Genomic DNA, 22,500 nt, shown 5'->3' on the forward strand with positions numbered 1-22,500 from the left:
TGTCGATTAATGAATCGAAGAAAAATAATTTTCATCGGACACTTTTCATGCTACGGTTTTAACCCAGTCGTCGGAGGAATCGGCGGAGGCCAAGTACGACTTCCAGTGGGCCGTGAAGGACGACTACTCCGGCAACGACTTCGGCCACCAGGAGTCCCGCGACGGCGACGACACCCAGGGCTCGTACTACGTGCAGCTCCCCGACGGCCGCCTGCAGAAGGTCACCTACTACGTGGACGGCGACTCCGGCTACGTGGCCGAGGTCAGCTACGAGGGCGAGGCTCGCTATGACTCCGTCGAGTCCCGCGAGGACGTCTACGCCCCACCCAGGCCCGTGTACGGCTGAGGACGCTGCTCTCCCTTCTCGCTCCCTGAAGGACGCTGCTCTCCCTTCTCGCTCTCCCTGAAGGACGCTGCTCCTCCTTCTCACTCATTCAAAGGACGCTGATCCTTCTTGCTCTCTCTAAATGCATCTCCTTCTCGCTCTCCAAGGGATGCAGTTTCTTCATTTCACGCGCCATCGTCTTCGAGGCGGATGCTGCTCGTCCATCTCTGTCCGGAGAGGATGCTGCTAGTCATGATCTCTTGGGTTTTACGAACTGATTACAAAACCTGTTGTGTAAGATAGATGCTGTTGTCTGCGTGATGGCATCATCCTCACATTAGTATGATAATATGTGCAATAAAATATATTTTTGCAACCGGTTCATTTTTTTTCCTTCTCAGTATTATTCAAAGCATATATATACACAGTATTTACTAGCACTAGGAAGTTGCATTTGTTTTCTGTTCATATGCTGCTAATTAATAAACTGAAGCAGCGATTCTTAACCAGGGGGTTAGGCCTAGGGAAAAATATTAATTCATCTACTTTCCTTCGACATTCTCAACAAGATTTCGTAGAAGTTTCTTCTTTCTTTCTTTTTTTTTTCTTTTTTTTATTATTAGATTATTTAGATATTTTCTAGTAGTGCACGTAGGCGTACGATTCTCTGTCATTTATTTGACCCTCTCATTACCTCTCGAAATCCATGGGTTGGTGGAGGGGAATGTTAACTCGTCCTGGAGCTATTGACTTCTCGCCGGGAAACTCCATTCTTTCCCTGCCTGCCACACCTGCCCCTCCTGATCTCTCCTCGGCTTTCACATCTCTTCAGGTGAGACTGCTGAATTACGCATTACCTCATTTTTTTGTATTTATATTAAGCAGCCAATATTACTCTGTTGGCTAATCGCAGGGTTTTCAATTCTGTTTGTATTCTCTCTTTTATATCAGTGAGGGAAGTCTCGACCTGCGAGGGAAAATGATTTCCGAGAAGGGGCGTGGCAGTAAAAGAGAACAGCTGAGCGGAAAAGCATCGCTGATTGAAATGCGGCTTCAGTAGGGCGTAGAGTTTTTTTTACAAGAATATTTATGACTTAATATATGTCAATTTCACACCTAACGAGAGAAAAAAAATACTAAGGAACGCACACACGAAGATCGATTACCATACTTACATACATGCATACATATATGTATACTTATATATATATATATGCACACACACACACACACACACACACACACACACACACACACACACACACGCAGACACAAACACACACACACATATATGCGTGTGTGTGTGTGAGTGTGTATGTGTGTGTGTGTGTGCATTCACACGCACAGAAGGTAAAGGTAAATATTGTTCTCAATTTTGTATTTATTCATCACAAGAAATTTTCTTTAGAGTCAGCAAGTACCACCGTCATTGCCATATACAATTACAATAACTTCCCCTTCAACACGTCGTAGACACGCACATCGAGTCCTTTGGTCCTCTCCTGTGATATAAGTACGAGGCACAGATCGGGTTCACAATCCTGTAAAAGCGTAGGAAGCATTACCTGCTCAAAGATATCCAGAGGAGTCTGGGTACAGCTTCCTGCTATATCAGCGAAAAAAAAATCTGATATATATATGGATCTAAACACGAATAACAAAGATATAACCTAACCTACATACATACCTGCAATAGAAATTACGTGTCTTACAGTATCTTCTGCCTCCTAGCCACCGAAGTGTCGCCCACAGCCTCTCTCCTTATTATAAATAACAGGAAATCTTACTACGCAGTCTTCAACCAGGGATCTGTAGCTCAGCGTCAAGACTTCACCAATGATAGACGAAATAACACGCAGGAGATACTGATTCCTCACCCTAACTCAACTGAGTCTCGAGAGCACGACAGAGTAGTGTACTCTTTGCCAGGGATCTGATGCTTACTGTCAAGACCTACGCCTACGATGGACCAAATAGTAAGTACACAGGAGGGGGGACTGATTACCTGCAGCCGGAACCGTGTAAGCAAGGATCCTCTTCCTCGCAGTTTCGATCAGCTGAGAGGCGCTAACTGGCAGTCTAAACTTGTTACTGTTACTGACTGGGCAGCAGTACTTAGAACACAAAAAACAACAAAATAGCGATAGGAAAACGTCATATTCACAAGTAAAGTGACATAGTGAATATACATATTACACTAAAAGCAATGATATAAACTCGATTGTTCGTTTACAAATAGGAGAAAGTTTACACATGAAATACAAATGAGTACTAATACAAAATCAACAGAATAAAGTGAAGAGGAAACCAACAATGAAAATTTAAAATTAAACACAATGAAAATATCATCAGCTCCCAAGTTGGCAAAGAATGGAAAACCGACAGTCCAATCTTGCCAAGAACAGCTGGGGATCACTTTAAAGGTAACACGTACTTCGAATGCTAAAAAGGCGGCTCATTACAGCATCGGCGTCCTTCGTCGTCATGGAAGCTAAACATGGTCTTCTGACTCTCGCAATTCTAATGTCTGCGCATTAGAGAGAGTGAGGTAGATAAATAGATAGATAGATAGATAGATAGACAGAGAGGAAGGAGGAGGGCAAGAAAGATATATATACATACATATATATATATATATATATATATATAATATATATATATATATATATATATATATACATATATATATATATATATTATATATATATAATTATATATATATATACATAGAGAGAGAGAGAGAGAGAGAGAGAGAGAGAGAGAGAGAGAGCGAGAGAGAGAGAGAGAGAGAGAGAAGAGAGAGAGAGAGAGAGAGAGAGAGAGAGAGAGAGAGAGAGAGAGAGAGAGAGAGAGAGAGAGAGAGAGAGAGAGAGAGAGAGCCATTAGTTGCAGTGGTTCTTATTTTACATGGACTGTTGCAGGGTAGAGTCATAAAGAATAAGCAGAAACAATATCAGGTACATGTGTGGAAGAGTTATAAAATAAGAGCGTCAAATCAATAGAAATTTAAGAACATTTTGAATTTAAATGCCTGATGTCCCTGATAATTTAAAAGTTGCTCCTTTAATTTTATTTTGAAATTATACAGGTATCTGAACGCCTCTTTGGTTACCTATTGTTTGTAGAGGCATTGGCCAGTGAGGATAGTCACCCTGAATTAATTTCTGAATGAGTATTCATATTATATTGACATTTTTGAACCTTTAACCATTTTAATTTGATTATATGGGGGGCGAAGGTGCTCATATTTACTTATTGTTATTCTTGCAATTTTGTAGTTTTTGTGCTGTTTTGGTTTCAGTTTTGTTCGTTATGTAGGATTAGTAATCTATAATGCTTTGAGCAAGGGTTTGCAAAACGACAATTCTCGTTTCAGATGGGGTTTTGTTTTTTATAAGATTTAGGTATATCAATGTGCTCATTACTGTTCTCTATATGTTCTCCAGGCGTGTCTCAAAAATCATGCACCTGTCTATATGTAATCCTCGATTGTTAACTGAAATGCTTGGTTTAATATTGCAGCTTTCAAATTCTCTAACTGTATATGTGGGGATATTGTCTTTGTTTTGCCGGGTGCCTAGACATTGTGTTTTATTTATTTTGAGTCTATTGTTGTCGAAATATACATTTGACTTTTGTAAGAATATACTGAGTATTTATCAATGCATTTAAATTACTTACGGTTGTAGGGTGAAAGAACTGTTGTTTGCAATGGATGATAGGTCGGTAATGAAGATAGTGAATAAGATTAAGCTTAATATATAAATATAAGATAATATAAGATTAAGCTTAATATATAAAGCCTTGTGGGACATCGGAAGAGGCTGTTTTTTCAGATATATTTTCATGAATTTTGATTGACTGCGTTTTTGTGGATAAATAATTTCTGACCTAAGAGTAATCTCTGCCTTGATTTCTAATTTTGCTTAGAAAATTTCTTGGCTAACGCTGTGAAAGGCTTTCGATGGATCACACAATCTGAGAAAATTTGTTTTTAGTGTATGTTATGATATATATATTTTTTTGTGTGATTTTTAATAATATTTCAGTAAATAGATTACTTCTAAACCCGCATTTCGTTTCGGATATTAGGTATTTGGATTCTAGGAATGTGGATAATTGATTTGCAACTATTTTTCTAGCACTTTAGATTCACTGGGTGTATGTATGTATGTATATGTGTGTGTGTGTGTATGTGTATGGGTATGTGTATGTGTATGTGTATGTGTATGTGTGTGTGTGTGTGTGTGTGTGTGTGTGTGTGTGTGTGTGTGTGTGTGTGTGTAAGAGCCGGAATGATGGGCCCTACAAGAGTATGGTAGGTGGCGAGCTTAGAGTGCAAGGTAGACGACCAAGATGTCTTGACTCCTTCATTTGTATACTAATGATGGAGTACGGCTGCGCCGAGGAGCGGGGTGTTGTTCCTTGGCTCCCCGCAGGGAGTCTGCCTGCCATCTCCTACAGTGGTCTAAAGATGGGCATAGATCACGTGCTTAACGTATGACAATCATTGGTGAAGAAAGGTAGTGTTACAACAATGCATAGCTCTTGTGGAAGGGGATAGACAATACAACATAGGAATGTCTAGTGTGGCAACGAGAGACGAATAAACAGGTAAAGCAATGGACATACTTATATGTATGTGTGTGTGTAGGAATATAGGCATGTGACAATACATAAGATTATACAAGGGATGTAGTAACAACAGATAAATAGAATAACATTGGCATATACATTTCAGTAACATCACATATATAAAGCTGGGTTACAGTATGTGTATGTATGTGTGTGTGTGTGTGTGTGTGTGTGTGAGAGAGAGAAAGAGAGAGAGAGAGAGAGAGAGAGAGAGAGAGAGAGAGAGAGAGAGAGAGAGAGAGAGAGAGAGAGAGAGAGAGAGGATAAGTGAATGAGTGATAGAAAAGAAAAAAAAATATTATGTGAGTGAAGGAGAGAGAACATATAATATATGTGCTAGACATTTCTCTCTCTTTGCTAGAGGCATCAGTGGTCATTCCTCGAATAACGGCGCATTGGTGCAAGCAGTCTGATCTCTTCCCGCATTATGCAAGGCTGAGCGCTCAAGCAGAAAAGCGTTAAAGTGTTAAAAGCGAGGACCTTTTGGCTTGTGCCCTCGCCCGCCGCCCGCCAAGCACGCCCAGTGCAATTAAAGCGTGACCTGACCCTTTGGGAGGGTCACGATCAGCTCCCTTGAACGCAGCAGTGAGTGCCAATTGACTTCGAACAGGCTTGCCTTGCCACTGGAATCTCTAGGCCAATATCCACTGCTGCTCGTAATAAACTATAGAACTATATCACGTTCCACTTCCACCACCCTAAGTTTCGCTGTCACCAGGGGCGACGGGCGTTCCGCCATTCGTCCATTTGGTTGATGGAAAATCCCCGGCCCTTTTGCTGCTCGAGGACGGGAAGGGAGCGCCTGGCCACTCACTCATCTCGCTCTCATTTCCACTTATTTCCTTGGATCATTTTCAAACTCAAATTTAATGTCATTTCCAGTAAAAATCGTTATCGTTATTTTGTCGAAAACTATATTCACGGTGACAGGATTTTTTTTTTTTTTTTTTTTTTTTTTTTTTTTTTTTCATCTGTTATTATGTTTATCCTTAATTCTTTCTTGTCATCGCCTGATTCAATTCTTTACGGCCTATTCAACTCCCTATCTGGTCTTATTCTTCGTGTCTCATGCCCACTCATCATAGCTTTTAATCTCTAATATAAGAACAAAGAAATGGAAAATAAAAGCACTGGACATGATGAAATACCGACACTGTTTGGCTTCTTTTCTTCCAATGGAAACCCCAGTAAAAAAAAAGCGGGCTCGTGACGTCACTTCGCTGGAGTATAAAAGCAAGGCACGACGTTCTGCTGGACACTCGAAATCTCAACAAGTCTTTGAGATGAATGCTAAGGTAACTCGCTTCGGAGGCTGGAGGCTAATCAGTTCGCTGTCTGTGCTACTCTGAATGTAAGAAAAGCTATTTTACTGTACAGGTATTATTATCATGTTTTCCAGGTGTTGCTGGTTCTGGGCGTGGTGGGCTGTGCTGCTGGTGACAGACGACCGACGTATTCTTACAATGAACCCGTGAGGAAATTTTCTAGATTGTGTTAAAACTGAGTTTACCAGTTCTTTTTTTATGACTAACGTAGTTACTCTAAAATCTTGAGTGACGAAAATTAAAAACTTTGCAGAAGTCGTTCGAGTACTCAGCGGAATCTAGCGAAGCTAAGTACGACTTCAGATGGGCCGTGAAGGACGACTACTCCGGCAACGACTTCGGCCACCAAGAGTCCCGCGACGGCGACCGACACAGGGGTCCTACTACGTGCAGCTCCCCGACGGCCGCCTGCAGAAGGTGACGTACTACGTGGACGGCGACTCCGGCTACGTGGCTGATGTCACCTACGAGGGCGAGGCTCGCTATGACTCAGTTGAGTCTCGAGAGTACGGCCGGCCAGTGTACTCTCCGCCAAGACCCGTGTACTCCCAGCCAAGGCGTGTGTACTCTTCACCCGAGTCGGAGGAATCCTTGGAGATTCCTGTGTACGCTTCGCCCAGACCTATTTACGGGCCTCCAAGACCAACTTACGGCTGAATGCATCGGCCGTTCCCTTTGGTCTGTACTGTTACAAGACATATGTTCTGAAAATGGTGTTTTTGCGTTATTAAAGCGATTTCTATGATCACTCGGTAGATGTATATGTAGACCTCTCATGGGTCATTATTACATACCACACACATGTACATAATGTAATAAATTCAGCTGTCACTTCTTTATTTTGTTTGTCATTTATTGGGGATGAAAGGCTTTAATAAATTATTTTTATACATTGATTTACTTTTTTCTATAGCTATGCCAATCGCCAAAGAATGTTTCTTTTATCGGCGTGGAAATGCACGATGCAGTTGATAACATTTGTTCTGGCAAAGCTTATTGTGTATGAAACAGTCCCAGTAAACAAGAGTCTGCATGATAGAATGATATATATATACACCCATATAAGGAGGGGAAAGCAATCTACTCAAATGACAAGAGATTTTGTTCGTGAAATAACATTATGAAATGGAGATAAATTGTTTTATAAATTACATAGACTTACAGCAGTGTATATATGTAAAACACGTATGCACGCATATTATCAATATGTGTGTGTACGTGTGTGTGCATGCACCCATTTTGACCCTTTTCCGAGTTTTTAGGCCTACTTTTCTGTGGGAGAAGGCCTCTGTGATAACGAGTGTAAACCAGTGATATGCATAATAATTATATTGTGACAAGTGGCATGAGTATCTGTAATGAGTATGCATATCTGTCCGCTCTTTTCTTTCTCTCCATTACGGACGTGGGTGGTCTGTCCACGAGTGACGTGGCATCGGTGTCATCTGTCAGACCCATGCCCACATTACGTGTTCAAACTGAGAGGGGTTTAGTGTTCAACCGGAGGCCCGAGAACATAAGTCTGCCATCACACGCCCACCGCCAGACACACCCGCCCAGTTTGAGCATGACCCGCCGAGTGCCACTTGACCTCACACAACCTTGACCTTGGCACTCTTAACTCGCAAGCTCCATCTGGTTAGTGCCCATTGCTGCACTTCTGCACAACTCTAGTTTTATGTAATAGACCAAAACGTCTTTCAACTGCATAAAAATAAAAAACGTAGCTAGTACCAAGAGCAACAAGGCATTTCGTCACTGTAATGTGTCGGGGAATGGGACTTGCGGATTCCACATTGTATTTGTCTCTCTAGCCTCTTATTATATATATATTTTTTGCGTAAATATTATCTATATGATTCAGTTCCACTTTCAGAGTACTTACTCGGAGTGCCAATTATCTTTTATTTTCCTTTTATGTGATGCCACTCATTCTATTTCACATGCCTTTGCTTTCGTGCCATTGTCATTGCCAGATTTTCCAGTATACCCTGTTCCCTGAATACTGTAATCTATTCGTAAACTACAAATCACAAAAATTAATTTAGTTAGAGGGGTTTCCATCTATAAATTCATAATGAACTTGTATTAATGCTTTCAAAACGTGCATCGAAACCAAGTACAGTGGATTTCTCTTGGCACAAGGTAATCTATATCTCCCTAACGCAGTTGCTCTCAAACGAAGCCGTTTATATGAGGTTTATATTATTTAACTTTCTTAAAGTATTATTTTTAATCTTCTGGAGTAAAATGGTATAAAATGATAGCATATAAATGAATGGGGTAATATCTATGAAATACACAATAATGATAAATGAGCAATTATAAGTGTTTCACTCCATGCATTATTGTTGCGAGATTTACTTCTCGTATTCAGTTAAAACCAAAGCTGGAAGAAGCAGGTACTGCGATGTGCACTATCCTCTACAGACCTTCCCCCCAAACCCCTTGCTCGTTGTTGTCGTGGGGATGTTTAGATAACGGAGACTGAGGCCCAATGTGGAGGATCAGCCCCGCCTTGGTCCTCAGACCTTTCCTCAACTAATTTTGCATGGCCTTTTCTTCTCATTTCCTTTTCCTTTTCTTCATCCCTTTCTTCTGTCCACTTAATCTAATCGTTTTTTTTTCGCCACCATACTTTACCGTAGTGGTATATGACCTTTGATGTCTGGCACATTTATTTATTTTAACCATTCACCATCTACAACCCTCGCACTATTTTATTAAAGGACAAAGAACATCGTGTTTCCCATTAATAATGCAAAAATAATGTCTATTATTACTTAACAAAGACATAATTCGAAATTGCTAAAGGAACACTCTTTTGAATATAGATTTTGTCGAGAGAATGATACCTAAAATCTTTATTACACATATACAGTGCATCAAGAATTAAGGATTCCTATATTTTTTCTTTCCTTTAACTTCACATAACTGAAGAGAAAAGGCGCCAGGGTAAAGGTCTTTCACAACACTACAGGGGGCGACACCATAAAGAACCATCGCTCTAATGTCATTTCCCCTCCTTTAGATGCATGCAAAAACCAATAAGCATTTCAACCACGAAATCTTATTGCTTATTAGCGTCATGTTGAAATAACGACACTGGCTTCTTTCCTTCCTTTGGAAACCCCAACAAAAAACAGTCTCGTGACGTCACTTCGCTGGAGTATAAAAGCAGGTCCCGATGTTGAGCTGGACACTTGAGGTCCCTACAAGTCTTTGAGATGAATGCTAAGGTAACTCACTTCGGAGGCAGAAGCTGGTCATGTTCTGCGCTACTTTGAAGATATGTAAGAAAAGCAATTTCAGTGAACGCCGTATAATTATTACCATGTTTTCAGGTGTTGCTGGTTCTGGGCGTGGTGGGGTGTGTTGTTGCCGACAGACGGCCGACATATTCTTACAACGAACCAGTGAGGATCCGTGCTTGACTTTATCATAGTTGAGTTTATGAAATACTGTAGTTTTCTTATAACGACGCTGTTTCTTTGAAAACCCTGAGTGACGAAAATCAAAAACTTTGCAGAACTCGTTCGAGTACTCTGCGGAATCTAGAGAAGCAAAGTACGACTTCAGATGGGCCGTGAAGGACGACTACTCCGGCAACGACTTCGGCCACCAAGAGTCCCGCGACGGCGACCGCACACAGGGGTCCTACTACGTGCAGCTCCCCGACGGCCGCCTGCAGAAGGTGACGTACTACGTGGACGGCGACTCCGGCTACGTGGCTGATGTCAGCTACGAGGGCGAGGCTCGCTATGACTCAGCTGAGTCTCGAGAGTACGGCCGGCCAGTGTACTCTCCGCCAAGACCCGTGTACTCCCAGCCAAGGCGTGTGTACTCTTCACCCGAGTCTGAGGAATCCTTGGAGATTCCTGTGTACGCTTCGCCCAGACCTATTTACGGGCCTCCAAGACCAACTTACGGCTGAATGCATCGGCCGTTCCCTTTGGTCTGTGTTGTTACAAGACGCAGGTCCTGGAAATGGTGAATTAGCGTAATTAGGGCGGATTCTATATCACAATAAATATAATAACACCTTTTTATGGATCTCATTGTAAACCTAACACTATAAATAAGGAATGGATACACGAAATGCAACTGTCATTTTTTCTTTTTTGCTATTCTTAATAAAAGTATCTTACAGCTGGGATGAAAGGCTTCAACAAAGGTTCATTTAGTTTACTATTTTTACATAGTCTTGCACCAACATAAGTTTCTTTTATTCATTCTTGCATAAGCGCAGTTTATGAAACATGGTCCTGGCCGAATTTGAATATATGAAATAGATTCTGACAAGCAAAAATCTGCATAGCGAAACGATGTAAATACTCCCAGACCAGGAGAGAGAAAGTCTACCTAATTGTTACAGGATACCAGGATAATATTTCGAGAGTTGTGAGTTGGATTTACTCCTCTATATACGTAAGCTTGGATATATATATGTATCCATATATATATATATATATATATATATATATATATATATATATATATATATATATATATATATATGTATCTATATATATACACAAACACACACACACAACACACACACACACACACACACACACACATATATATATATATATATATATATATATATATATATATATATATATATATATATATTTACATCTATATGAATATTTGTATGTATGTTTATATGCGTGTTTATAAGTGTGAGTACATGTGTGTGTGTGTGTGTGTGTGTGTGTGTGTGGTGTGTGTGTGTGGTGTGTACTAAAACATTCTTGATCTCAGTTTCCTTCGTTTGACATAGGTCCTCTATGTTGCTTAAGGTATAAATCAGAAATGCATGTGCACATACTACGTTTCACAATGACTGGCATATTTGTCCGCCATTCCATTACAGGCGTGGGTGGTCTGCCCCAAGTGACGGGGCGTCGTTGCCAGCAGTCTCACCCATGCCCGCATTATGCAACTGTGAGTGTTAGTACTGAGAGGCGTTAGGTGTTAAACACGAGGGCCGAGAACATAACTCTGCCATCACACGCCCACCGCCAAGCACGCCCGTCAGGTGAGGCGTGACCCGCCGACGCATAACCGTCTTCGGGAGGGTCACGAGCGGCTTCCTCTAGAGCAGCAGGGAGTGCCACTTGATCTCGGAATCAGAGCTTGACCTTGACCCTACGACTCGGAGGCTCCATCGGGTCAGCGCCCATTGCTGCACTTCTACGCAACTCTTGGTTTACGTAATAAACAAAAAATTCTGTCAACTGCCACAGAATAAAAAGATTAATCAAGAGTAACAAGGCGTTTTTAAGGAATTTGTTTATAGAGTTTGTTAGCTATTGTAAATTTTTACATATATGGCAGATTCATTCAAAGTAAACAAAACGAAACATAAAATGTGAACAGAATAAAGCAGGTAAGAACGAAATAATAAGAGCACCATAAAATGCTACGAAACAACTCATGAAAGAATACTATTTAGAGGTAAGAGAAAAAATACATAGAACATAGCATTTTCTTTTAGATAATGACCACCTCTAGTTTCTCAAAAAAAAAAAAAAAAAAAAAAAAAGGCGATTACAGAATCTCTTAAAATCTCTCTCTCTCTCTCTCTCTCTCTCACTCTCTCTCTCTCTCTCTCTCTCTCTCTCTCTCTCTCTCTCTCTCTCTCACTCTCTCTCTCTCTCTCTCTCTCTCTCTCTTTCTCTCTATCTAATTCCCAAAGATAATCTGTCTCTTGGACACAGTGTCGAGAGCGGGTGACAAACGAAAATGACGACTGCATAGCCTCTGGCTCTATTTTAGAGCATTTTAATGTCTGATATCCCTCTCATATGGCATATTTTACAAGTTGAAATATTTAAATGTCAAAATCTTATAGAAAATGTAAACAGAAGCCTAAAGCTTCTGGCGTCGAGCGAGAGACGGTGGAGGGGAAGGAGCAGCTGCCGGGAAGGCGCGTCGGGGCCTCAGCATTGCGGTTCACTTACTACGTGCATCTCGGGTCTCTTATTTCATTTATATTCATCTCTAAGGAACTCCCTTTACTATCTTCAGATGGTTACCATTCAGTTTACTTCATGTGCGTTTCCTTCGATATTCACGACATTGTTATTATCTGATTTTAAAAAATACGATCCTGAAATTATGGAAAAATTGCATATTGCAAAAAAAAAAAAGGAAAAAAGTTTTGGATAATTTACATCTATACAGTTGCACATGAACTTGCATTCACATTCCACACGTGAATATAAAAACAAGCATGGTGGATTTATAGTATCACTAGTTCGTCTATAACACTCTAAGATCATTTCCCTCTCTTAAACACACGCGGTAGACAATGAATCTATCGGATCGAGATCTATTTTTCTACTTAAGACTCATCGACTTGCCAGACACACGCACACTCATCCACGTACGCGCGCACACACACGAAAAAAAAAATTCTTATTAGCTTCATGTTGAAATAGCAATTATATTTGGCTTCTTTCCTTCCTTTAGAAACCCCAGCAAAAAGCAGGCTCGTGTAGGGAACAAGATGTATTGCTAAATCTGACAGTGACAGTGACACGAATATGAAAGCAAAGACATTTGGAGTAGACTGAGTGGTAATCAGGAAAGGAAAATGAAACAAATACCATATATCACAATACATTATATAGTAGGGGAGACTTTCCTCCATACGTTCGTGAATAAACTTGTATTAATGCTTTCTAAGACGCGCACACGAATCTAAGCATAGTTGCTCTCAAACAAGGGTTAATGAAGCCGTTTCAAAGGGTAATGAGCCATTTTCTGAAAGTAATTGTTTATTTTTAAAGCTAATTGATGAATAAGGACAAATAAATGCATAAGTAAATGAACGAATACCTACGTAAATACACAATGATAAATAAATAGTGACAATGAATCTTTTACTGATAATAACCTCACATTACGCTAAAACCAAAGAGAGGAAACAACAGACAGACGCAGTTGCTGATATACGCTATGCACTGTCCTCTACACTGGTATTCTATTAAAGGACGAACAGGTTTTCCATTAATGATTAATGAGTAATGTCCGTTTACCCTTAATTACCAAGGAAATAATGTTTTGATTCAAAACTGTAATATAAAAAAACAATCATTTAAATGTCTAAATCCTTTGTTTCTTATGCAAAATTAGTCTCAAATATAAAATACATTAAGAATTTCGCATTCCGATATCTTTCTTGAATTTAAGAACTGAGGAGGAAAAGGTGAGGGATAATGATCTATCGGGGGTAACGATATCAGGATAATTGGGAACCGCTGCTCTAATATCAGTTCCCTCTTTTTAGAGGTCTACGAAAGGCAATAGGCATTTCACATTGAGATTTTTTTTTCTCAACTCAAATTTTCAGAAACACGCATGCATACACACATACATAGACACACACGAAAGCTTATTAGCGTCGTGTTGAAATAACGACACTGGCTTCTTTCCTTCTTCTGGAAACCCCAGTAAAAAGTATGACTTATGACGTCACTTCGCTGGAAGTATAAAAGCAGGTCCCGATGTTGAGCTGCACACTTGAGATCCCAACAGGTCTTTGAGATGAATGCTAAGGTAACTCACTTCGGAGGCAGAACCTGGTCATGTTCTGCGCTACTTTGAAGATATGTAAGAAAAGCAATTTCAGTGAACACCGTATAATTATTATCATGTTTTTCAGGTGTTGCTGGTTCTGGGCGTGGTGGGCTGTGTTGTTGCAGACAGACGACCGACGTATTCTTACAACGAACCCGTGAGGAACCGTGCTTGACTTTATTACAGTTGAGTTTTTGAGATGCTGTAGTTTTCTTATTACAAACGCTGTTTCTTTGAAACTTTTATTGACGGAAATTAAAACTTTTGCAGGACTCGTTCGAGTACTCATCAGAATCTAGCGAAGCTAAGTACGACTTCAGATGGGCCGTGAAGGACGACTACTCCGGCAACGACTTCGGTCACCAGGAGTCACGCGACGGCGACCGAACACAGGGGTCCTACTACGTGCAGCTCCCCGACGGCCGCCTGCAGAAGGTGACGTACTACGTGGACGGCGACTCCGGCTACGTGGCTGATGTCAGCTACGAGGGCGAGGCTCGCTATGACTCAGCTGAGTCTCGAGAGTACGGCCGGCCAGTGTACTCTCCGCCAAGACCCGTGTACTCCCAGCCAAGGCGTGTGTACTCTTCACCCGAGTCTGAGGAATCCTTGGAGATTCCTGTGTACGCTTCGCCCAGACCTATTTACGGGCCTCCAAGACCAACTTACGGCTGAAAGCACCGGCCGTTCCCTTTGGTCTGTGCTGTTACAAGACGCAGGTTCTGAAAATTGAGTATTTGCGATGATAGAGAGGTTTCTATTATCACAAATGAAAAGTTATAATAAAACTTGTTTATGGTTGCCATTACAAACCAGACAGTAAGTTTAATAAAGGAATACATAAAATGAAGCTCAATTTTTGTTTACTCTTATAATTAGTTCAAAATTCATAATGTATTTGCCATGAAAGGCCCTACTTTTTCTGTTAAATGTCTATTTATTTATCTATTCATTTATTTATTTGTCTATTGTTATTATTGTTATTATTTTCTATATAGAGTTCAGTTTCTTTTATTCATTATTACACGCGTACATTTAAAGAAAACTGGTCCTAGTAGAATTTTAACTGTATATAATACATTCTGAAAAACAAGAGAAAACTGCATGATAGAAAGAAGAAAAAAAAAGATACTCCCAAAGATGGAAAGAAAATAAAAATCAACTTAAAGAGAAGATAATTTCATTACGAAATCACACACACACACACAAAAAGTTATATAAGATATAGAGTAATGTTTTTTGAGATGTGTGGAAATGTAAGCATATATATAATATATATATATATATATATATATATATATATATATATATATATATATATACACACACACACACACACACACACACACACACACACACACACACACACATATGTATATATATTCATATATATGTTAATATATATATTCATATATATGTTAATGAAAACTACAATTAAGTATCATGCTGTGACCACGGCGGCTCAGACATGAACCTACCGTTAAAAGAAGAAGAAGAAGAAGAAGAAAAAAAAACATATGTATATATATTCATATATATGTTAATATATATATATTCATATATATAATATATATATATATATATATATATATATATATATCAGCACTCATAATATTATGTAAATAATTTTATGTAAATATGTAGTATGTATGTATATATATGTGTGTATGCCTGTGTGAACACTCTGACACACTTATTTATCTTCCAGGTTTTCTTAGTCTGCAAGACTGTTAAACAATGTCTGGTACATTTGTCCGTCCTTTTCTTCCACCTTTTTATGGGCGTAGGTGGTCTGCCCCCGACTGAAGGGCGTCGGTGTAAGCAGCCTGAGCATGCCTCCGCTTTGTGCGCCTGTGAGTGTTAAAACCGAGAGGCGTCAGGTGCTGAACGCGAGGGCCGAGAACACAACTCGTGCCGTCACACGCCGGACACCAAGCACGCCGTCCAGGTGAGGCGTGACCCGCCGACGCATAATCCTCTTCGGGAGTGTCACGAGTGGCTCCCTTAAGAGGAACAGGGAGTGCCACTTGACCTCGGACGAGCTTGGCCTTGACCCTACAACCCATAGGCTCTATCGGGCCAGTTGCCATCGATGCACTTTTACGCAACTCTGTTTTGCATAATAAACTAAAACACCCTTCTACTGTAAAGAAAGTTCTGTCTACTATCAGTGCGTTTTGTCCCTGCCCCTCAGAGAATCCCTTCGAGAAAGCCCCGTCCGTTCGGCAGCCGAGCGAGCGGCGACGGCGAAGGACAGATCACCTCTTAACGGGACCGCAAGGGAAGGCGAGGCAGAAGTCCTACGGATCACTCGCTTCATTTGTCTCTACTGTCTCTTACTACGTGTTTTTTGTTTTTTACTACTTCAGTTCAGTGCCATTTTTCGAAATAGTTCCGTGGCGAAAAACTTTTCCTTAGAGTACTAACCATTTCTTTATTTTCAATTTGCTCAGTTCACCACACTTGTTTTTCCTTTCGAATTCGCGCCATTGCCAGATTCGTACTTACTCCCTTAAATGATCTTGTGATTATTGTGAGTTGTTCGTAGGTTCCATATTGCAACCATTCGTATGGATGGGTGATTTCCCGCCATACATTCACACAAACTTGTATTCACTTCCTCAAAACATATGCGCAAACACAAGCATAAGGCATTTTTGTTGGCATTGGTTCGTCTACATCATAGTTCTTCAAACTTTTTTCATAACGATCTAGTATGCTCATTCCTACGTACCTTTCAGTTCATATATATATATATATATATATATATATATATATATATATATATATATATATATATATATATATATATACATAATGCTAATGATAATAATTATAATAGTTATAATGATGATCATTATTATTGTTATAATTATTATTATTAGTGACCCTCTGAGGTCGCGACCCGTACTTTGAAGACCCTGGTCTATATCACTCTAATATCATTCCCCTCCTTCAGTCATATGCAGTAGGATGTGCTTTTTCAGATCGATATTTATTTATTTATTTTTTATTTATGACTACTCAACTACTCAGACACACGCATACCCTTCCGTATAAGCGCAAGCTCACATACGAAAAACGATTACGTATTAGCGTCCTGTTGAAATAACAACTGGCTTCTTTCCTTCCTTTGAAAACGCCAACAAAAACAAGCTCGTGACGTCACTTCGCTGGAAGTATAAAAGGAGGTCCCGATGCTCGACTGGACACTTGAGTCTCTCGAGATGAATGCTAAGGTAATTCGCTGCGGAGGCTGGTTAGTTTCCGTTCTATGCTGCCCCGTACACATGGAAAGCAATTTTAATAACGCATGTATAAATATAACTATCGTATTTCTCAGGTGTTGCTGGTGCTGGGCGTGGTGGGCTGTGCTGTTGCAGACAGACGACCGACGTATTCCTACAGTGCACCCGTGAGGAAACTTGTTGGAATTGAGTTTATGAAGTACTGCAGTTACTTTAAAAATCTCGAGTGACGGAAATTAAACATTGCAGGAGTCGTTCGAGTACTCAGCGGAATCTAGCGAAGCTAAGTACGACTTCAGATGGGCTGTGAAGGACGACTACTCCGGCAACGGCTTCGGTCACCAGGAGTCACGCGACGGCGACCGCACACAGGGGTCCTACTTCGTGCAGCTCCCCGACGGCCGTCTGCAGAAGGTGACGTACTACGTGGACGGCGACTCCGGCTACGTGGCTGATGTCAGCTACGAGGGCGAGGCTCGCTATGACTCAGCTGAGTCTCGAGAGTACGGCCGGCCAGTGTACTCTCCGCCAAGACCCGTGTACTCCCAGCCAAGGCGTGTGTACTCTTCACCCGAGTCTGAGGAATCCTTGGAGATTCCTGTGTACGCTTCGCCCAGACCTATTTACGGGCCTCCAAGACCAACTTACGGGTAGAAGTACTTTTTCCTTCCAGCTGGTCTCGTTACATGACACAAACTTGATAATATATAATATTATCAATATAATGGTCCATCTATCACAGTACTGATATTATAATTGTTCATCTAAATGTATGATAATTGTATTACAGACGGATACTAGCTGAATCTATTCATAAACTAAATATATCAAATCTGATACCTTGATTACTTATTAACTTCTTCCTGTTTTTTATAGTGAGATAACACTAAGCCGTAAACAACTTTGCAATACACAGAAAACCAAAACTGAATAGCTGTTTATTCTTTTCTGTAGCATCAACAACTAATATGAGTTTCCCCTACTCATTATAAAATTATATCTTCATAGATGAACAAAACAAGTTTGCTCAGGTAGAACAACCAAATTTAATAGATACAGGAAAATGGGTGCTAGTTCATGACGAAGAATCTTGAGTAAACTAAAAGGAATCGTTTGCAGAGATAGATGATAGATAGAGAGATAGATAGATAGATAGAGATTGTATGTGCGTGCCTTTGTGTGTATGTGCGTGTGTGTGACTGTATGTGTGTGTGAAAGAAAGAGAAAGAAAGCAAGATGCGATATACTGATTTAATGTGATATCCAAAATCTCTTTTCATTTGCGATACTATTACCAAAAAACAAATATTAGTAACAATAATAAGCAATAATGATACGAGTAAGTTTGAACTATAATATACAATATTGAATAATGTATGGTAATATGTTATATAATGATAATATATGTAATGCTAATACAGTACATAACGATATATTACGTAATATGTAATCACGATGCTAATGCATGGGATATACGTATCATTATATAAGACATAACAAACCTGATAATCTTAACAAAAATATTAACTGACAATAATAAAGAAGAATGGTATATGAGAGTAATAATAAAGATCATGTCTGCAAGGTTAGTGAAATTGCATCGGCTGCTGATCGTAATGATAATAGCAATGATAAAGATAACAGTAAGGATAATAATGATAATAACTGTATTGACAACATTTTATCCATATCGTCCTCATTGGCCATATAATTTCTACCGTTTCTGTTGATATTTATGCAACAGCAACATTGATATTGGCGTAATATCCGTGACATAACAAAGGCAAGTGTGATGACTGTTAAATATAACTTGATCTGTAACAGTGGCTTCCTTTTTGCTAATTCTAAGGACTGTGAAGGAAGTGCAAATTACACCTGTTTCTAGCAATCGACTGGGCGCTTAACACAGAATTGTGATAATAATAGGAATAAAATGATAGACTTATAATGATAATAAAGATGATATAGAAATAGCAGAAAAAAATATAATGATAATAATAGTCATAATAATAACAGTGATAATAATGATAATGATGGGAATAATATCAATAAAATAATAATAATTCTAATATTAACAAGAGAAATGATAATGATGATAATATCAGTCATAAATAGAACAACAGCACTGATAACGGTAACGTCAATAATCATTATAAAACACACAAACTATGATCACAATTAAAGGATAAAGCTCGCCCACAAACAACACACTGAAGGCTCGACGCTGGCAGAAGGCGATCTTAATGGTCGCTCTTAAGGATGTATATTGAAAGGTCGTGATGAGGTCAGGCCATAAACAGACTCCGGGGTCAGCTGGATCGTGACGGCGCAGGTCACAGGCTGACGGCGACGTGGCAGGTGAGAGGCAGGACCATCGCCACTGTTATCGTTATCGGCTGTGAATGCGACGTCTTATCGCCTCGTTATTTATCACTTTCTCTTATCACTTGATTTCTCTTCTCATGCGGTCTCTTTTTTTGTATTGGTTGATGTAGATAGGGCCGGGGAGGGATGGTGAGAAATGGAGTGAGAAGAAGAAGAAGAAGAAGAAGAAGAAGAAGAGAGAGAAGAGAGAGAGAGAGAGAGAGGGGGAGAGAGAGAGAGAGAGAGAGAAAAGAGAAAGAGAGAGAAAGAGAGAGAAGAGAGAGAGAGAGGAGAGAGAGAGGAGAGAGAGAGAGAGAGGAGGGGAGGAGAGGGAGAGAGAGAGAAAGAGAGAGATAGAAAGAGAGAGAGAGAGAGAGAAGGAAAGAGAAGAGCGATTAAGAGAAAGAAAAAGAGAAGAGAAGAGAAGAGAAGAGAAGAGAAGAGACGAGAAGAGAGAGAGAGATTAAGAGAAAGAGAAAGAGAGGTAGAGATAGAGGGCGAAGGCACGCGAGCGAAAGAGAGAGAACGAGCACGAGCGCGTGAGCAAGAGACAGAGAGACAGATAACTCCCTTTCGCGACGCTTAAACCCTCGCTCGCTACGCCGTCACGCCCGAACCGCCCCCGAGCTCTCCTTATAACCAAACTTTATCACGCCCTGTCAGTGTGCCCCCAAGGCCCACGCCAGTCACCCCTGTCCTTCTGGGGGCGGATCGTGGCTAATGTCTCGGAGGGGAAGGTTTTGCCTTCTCTCTATCTACCATTTGTAAGATAATGAAAAAACAAATGATAAAAACTGAATGACACATATCCATACACAAGTATAGGTACGTGTGTGTATAAGGCTGCATATAAACACACAAAACCACAAGCACACAAAAGCAGAAAGAGAGATAGAGAGACAGGGAGATAAATAAATATATAAATAAACAAACATACAGACAGAAAGATAAATAGATGAATAAAAAGAAAGTGTGAATGAAAATGGGGAGAGAGAGAGAGAGAGAGAGAGAGAGAGAGAGAGAGAGAGAGAGAGAGAGAGAGAGAGAGAGAGAGAGAGAGAGAGAGAGAGAGAGAGAGAGAGAGAGAGAAGAAAGGTAAAGAAAGATAAAGAGAGAGAGAGAGAGAGCTAAAGAGCGACAGACAGACAAACAGACAGACGGACAAAGATGCATATAAATCATAATGTTTTCCACAGACCTTGATATTATAAGCGACCTCTCTGCAGAGGAATCGAACCCAGGCAGCCTACGCAACAACAAGAACAGACCTAAATTTCATTGGCTGTCATCCCTCTCCCCCATGTTCACCTTTTGGCCCCGCGAACTGATTTTTCTTACTTTTTGTTTATGCGTGTCCACTTTACGCCTACTAAAGGCATACTGAAGTTCATTCTCGCTGATTTACGAACGTGTGCTAATGCAGAGGGCAAACCTCGGCAGAATTATTGGAAACAATAAAATCATAATTCTAGCCATGGAGGGATTAAAGAAAATAATGTAAAATTTCCGTAATTCACTATTTTTTTAAATGACATTACTCTATAAACTATATCTCCATTACAGCATATGGCATATATAAGAGTATCTTCACTTTCAAACTGAAGTCTCTAGGAAGTCCTCAAATATCTAGTAATTATAAAAAACCCTCTCTGCCTACCAGAATGTTTACCAAACACAAGCAGGCCATGGCCCTTTCCCCTGATCTCTCTTGAACGATGACCAGCGAAGTAGGGATACGGCCCGGGATCAGCCCTCACATACACTCTCCGTCTGCATGGTCATCATCACCTGATCCCTCGCACGATGCTCACTCAACCCGGTACTTTCCTCTGCTGCTGTGCACACGTACATTTCCTTTCTAATTAATAGTCGTAGAAGGTTCCAAACTTCCCACAATTGCACAGGACAGTGGTAGAGGGCACGTCTGTGGCTTAGGTAGTTGTATAGGGCACGTCTAGGGCAGAGGCAGATGTACAGCGCATGTCTGTGGTAGAGATGGTCCCGGGCAGAGGCAAAGGTAGTGGGCACATCCAGGGCAGACGTAGCGGTAGTAGGCACATCCAGGGCAGGTTTAGTGGTAGTGGGCATATCCAGGGTAGACTTAGTGGTAGTGGGCACGTCTAGGAGTGAGGTGATATCTTTCGAAGGTCACTTATTTTATTCCCTACCGTTGTTACTGCACACTCTACTTATTTCGAATTCATCACAGTCTTCAAATCAACGAGGAAATATAATATAAAAAATATAGAAAAAAACATTAACAATATATTTGTCAAGGCATACGGGAATGCACACTTTTTCCTTGGCAGACTGTGAAGTTGTTAATAAAGTACATTAATATTCTTGGCGATAACACGAAGCTCTTGTTTCGTTATGCTTGAATTATTCCTCGAACAGTTTCAATTTTAACTCGGTTTTTCCATATTGGATTTGTACTATTGCTGTGACTTTTATGGGCGGTTCACAAAAAACATGAGAAAGCTATAATACGAAAAAAAATTATGGATGGATAGAAAGATAGATGATGCGTGTGTGTGTGTGTGACTGAGGAAGGGAGAGAGATAGAGATAGATAGATTGGTAGATAGATAGATGATAGATAAATAGATAGATAGATAGATAGATAGATAGATAGATAGATAGATAGAGAGAGAGAGAGAGAGAGAGAGAGAGAGAGAGAGAGAGGGAGAAAGATAGATAGAGATAGATAGAAAGAGAGAGAAAGAAAAAAAAATAGGTAGATAGATAGATAGATAGATAAATGGATAGATAAATAGATAGAGAGGGATAAAAAGATACAGATAGATAGGTAGATAGATAGATAGAGAGAGAGAGAGATAAAAAGAGAGAGAGAGAGAGAGAGAGAGAGAGGAGAGAAGGTGAGACAGAGTAATAGAGAGATTGTATGTGAGTGAGAAAGAACATGAGTAATGAGTGACAGAAAGAGGGAACGAAAGAAAGAAAGAAAGAAGGAGAGAATGTGAGAGAGAGAAAAACAAACAAACAAACAAACG

At 40.2% G+C, this 22,500-nt stretch overlaps 4 protein-coding genes and 1 pseudogene across 5 annotated transcripts in view; all 5 read left to right on the top strand.

The window, feature by feature from the left end:
- Nucleotides 1-701, top strand: part of LOC119597091 (pro-resilin-like) — a 7,784-nt gene extending 7,083 nt beyond the window's left edge. The window contains exon 3 of one of the 2 annotated variants that reach the window (XM_037946552.1): nt 68-700. In XM_037946552.1, coding sequence (XP_037802480.1) covers nt 68-346 — 279 coding nt within the window. In that variant the 3' untranslated portion in view covers nt 347-700. Of the gene's footprint in view, nt 1-67 lie in introns of both variants that reach the window. The other variant, XM_037946554.1, reaches the window with a different exon arrangement.
- Nucleotides 702-6,231: 5,530 nt separating this feature from the next.
- On the top strand, nt 6,232-7,104 carry LOC119597089 (annotated as a pseudogene).
- Nucleotides 7,105-9,512: 2,408 nt separating this feature from the next.
- LOC119596643 (pro-resilin-like) lies at nt 9,513-10,331 on the top strand. Its single transcript, XM_037945980.1, has 2 exons — nt 9,513-9,524; nt 9,815-10,331. The coding sequence occupies exons 1-2, from the start codon at nt 9,513-9,515 to the stop codon at nt 10,217-10,219; spliced, it is 417 nt and encodes a 138-aa protein (XP_037801908.1). The 3' UTR covers nt 10,220-10,331.
- Nucleotides 10,332-13,830: 3,499 nt separating this feature from the next.
- LOC119597087 (pro-resilin-like) lies at nt 13,831-14,731 on the top strand. The gene is made up of 3 exons (XM_037946550.1): nt 13,831-13,854; nt 13,961-14,032; nt 14,146-14,731. The coding sequence occupies exons 1-3, from the start codon at nt 13,843-13,845 to the stop codon at nt 14,548-14,550; spliced, it is 489 nt and encodes a 162-aa protein (XP_037802478.1). The 5' UTR covers nt 13,831-13,842; the 3' UTR covers nt 14,551-14,731.
- A 2,359-nt stretch (nt 14,732-17,090) lies between these two features.
- LOC119597088 (pro-resilin-like) lies at nt 17,091-17,968 on the top strand. Its single transcript, XM_037946551.1, has 3 exons — nt 17,091-17,114; nt 17,219-17,290; nt 17,373-17,968. The coding sequence occupies exons 1-3, from the start codon at nt 17,103-17,105 to the stop codon at nt 17,775-17,777; spliced, it is 489 nt and encodes a 162-aa protein (XP_037802479.1). The 5' UTR covers nt 17,091-17,102; the 3' UTR covers nt 17,778-17,968.
- Nucleotides 17,969-22,500: the final 4,532 nt, after the last annotated feature.

The sequence above is a fragment of the Penaeus monodon genome, chromosome 38 (genome assembly GCF_015228065.2).
Source record: "Penaeus monodon isolate SGIC_2016 chromosome 38, NSTDA_Pmon_1, whole genome shotgun sequence".
Taxonomy (NCBI): domain Eukaryota; kingdom Metazoa; phylum Arthropoda; class Malacostraca; order Decapoda; family Penaeidae; genus Penaeus; species Penaeus monodon.

What these genes read in the sequence shown, in the direction of transcription:
- LOC119597087 (XM_037946550.1), top strand. An exon ending in CGTATTCTTACAACGAACCC is followed by an intron (nt 14,033 to 14,145) that starts GTGAGGAACCGT and finishes AAACTTTTGCAG; the next exon opens with GACTCGTTCGAGTACTCATC.
- LOC119597088 (XM_037946551.1), top strand. An exon ending in CGTATTCCTACAGTGCACCC is followed by an intron (nt 17,291 to 17,372) that starts GTGAGGAAACTT and finishes TAAACATTGCAG; the next exon opens with GAGTCGTTCGAGTACTCAGC.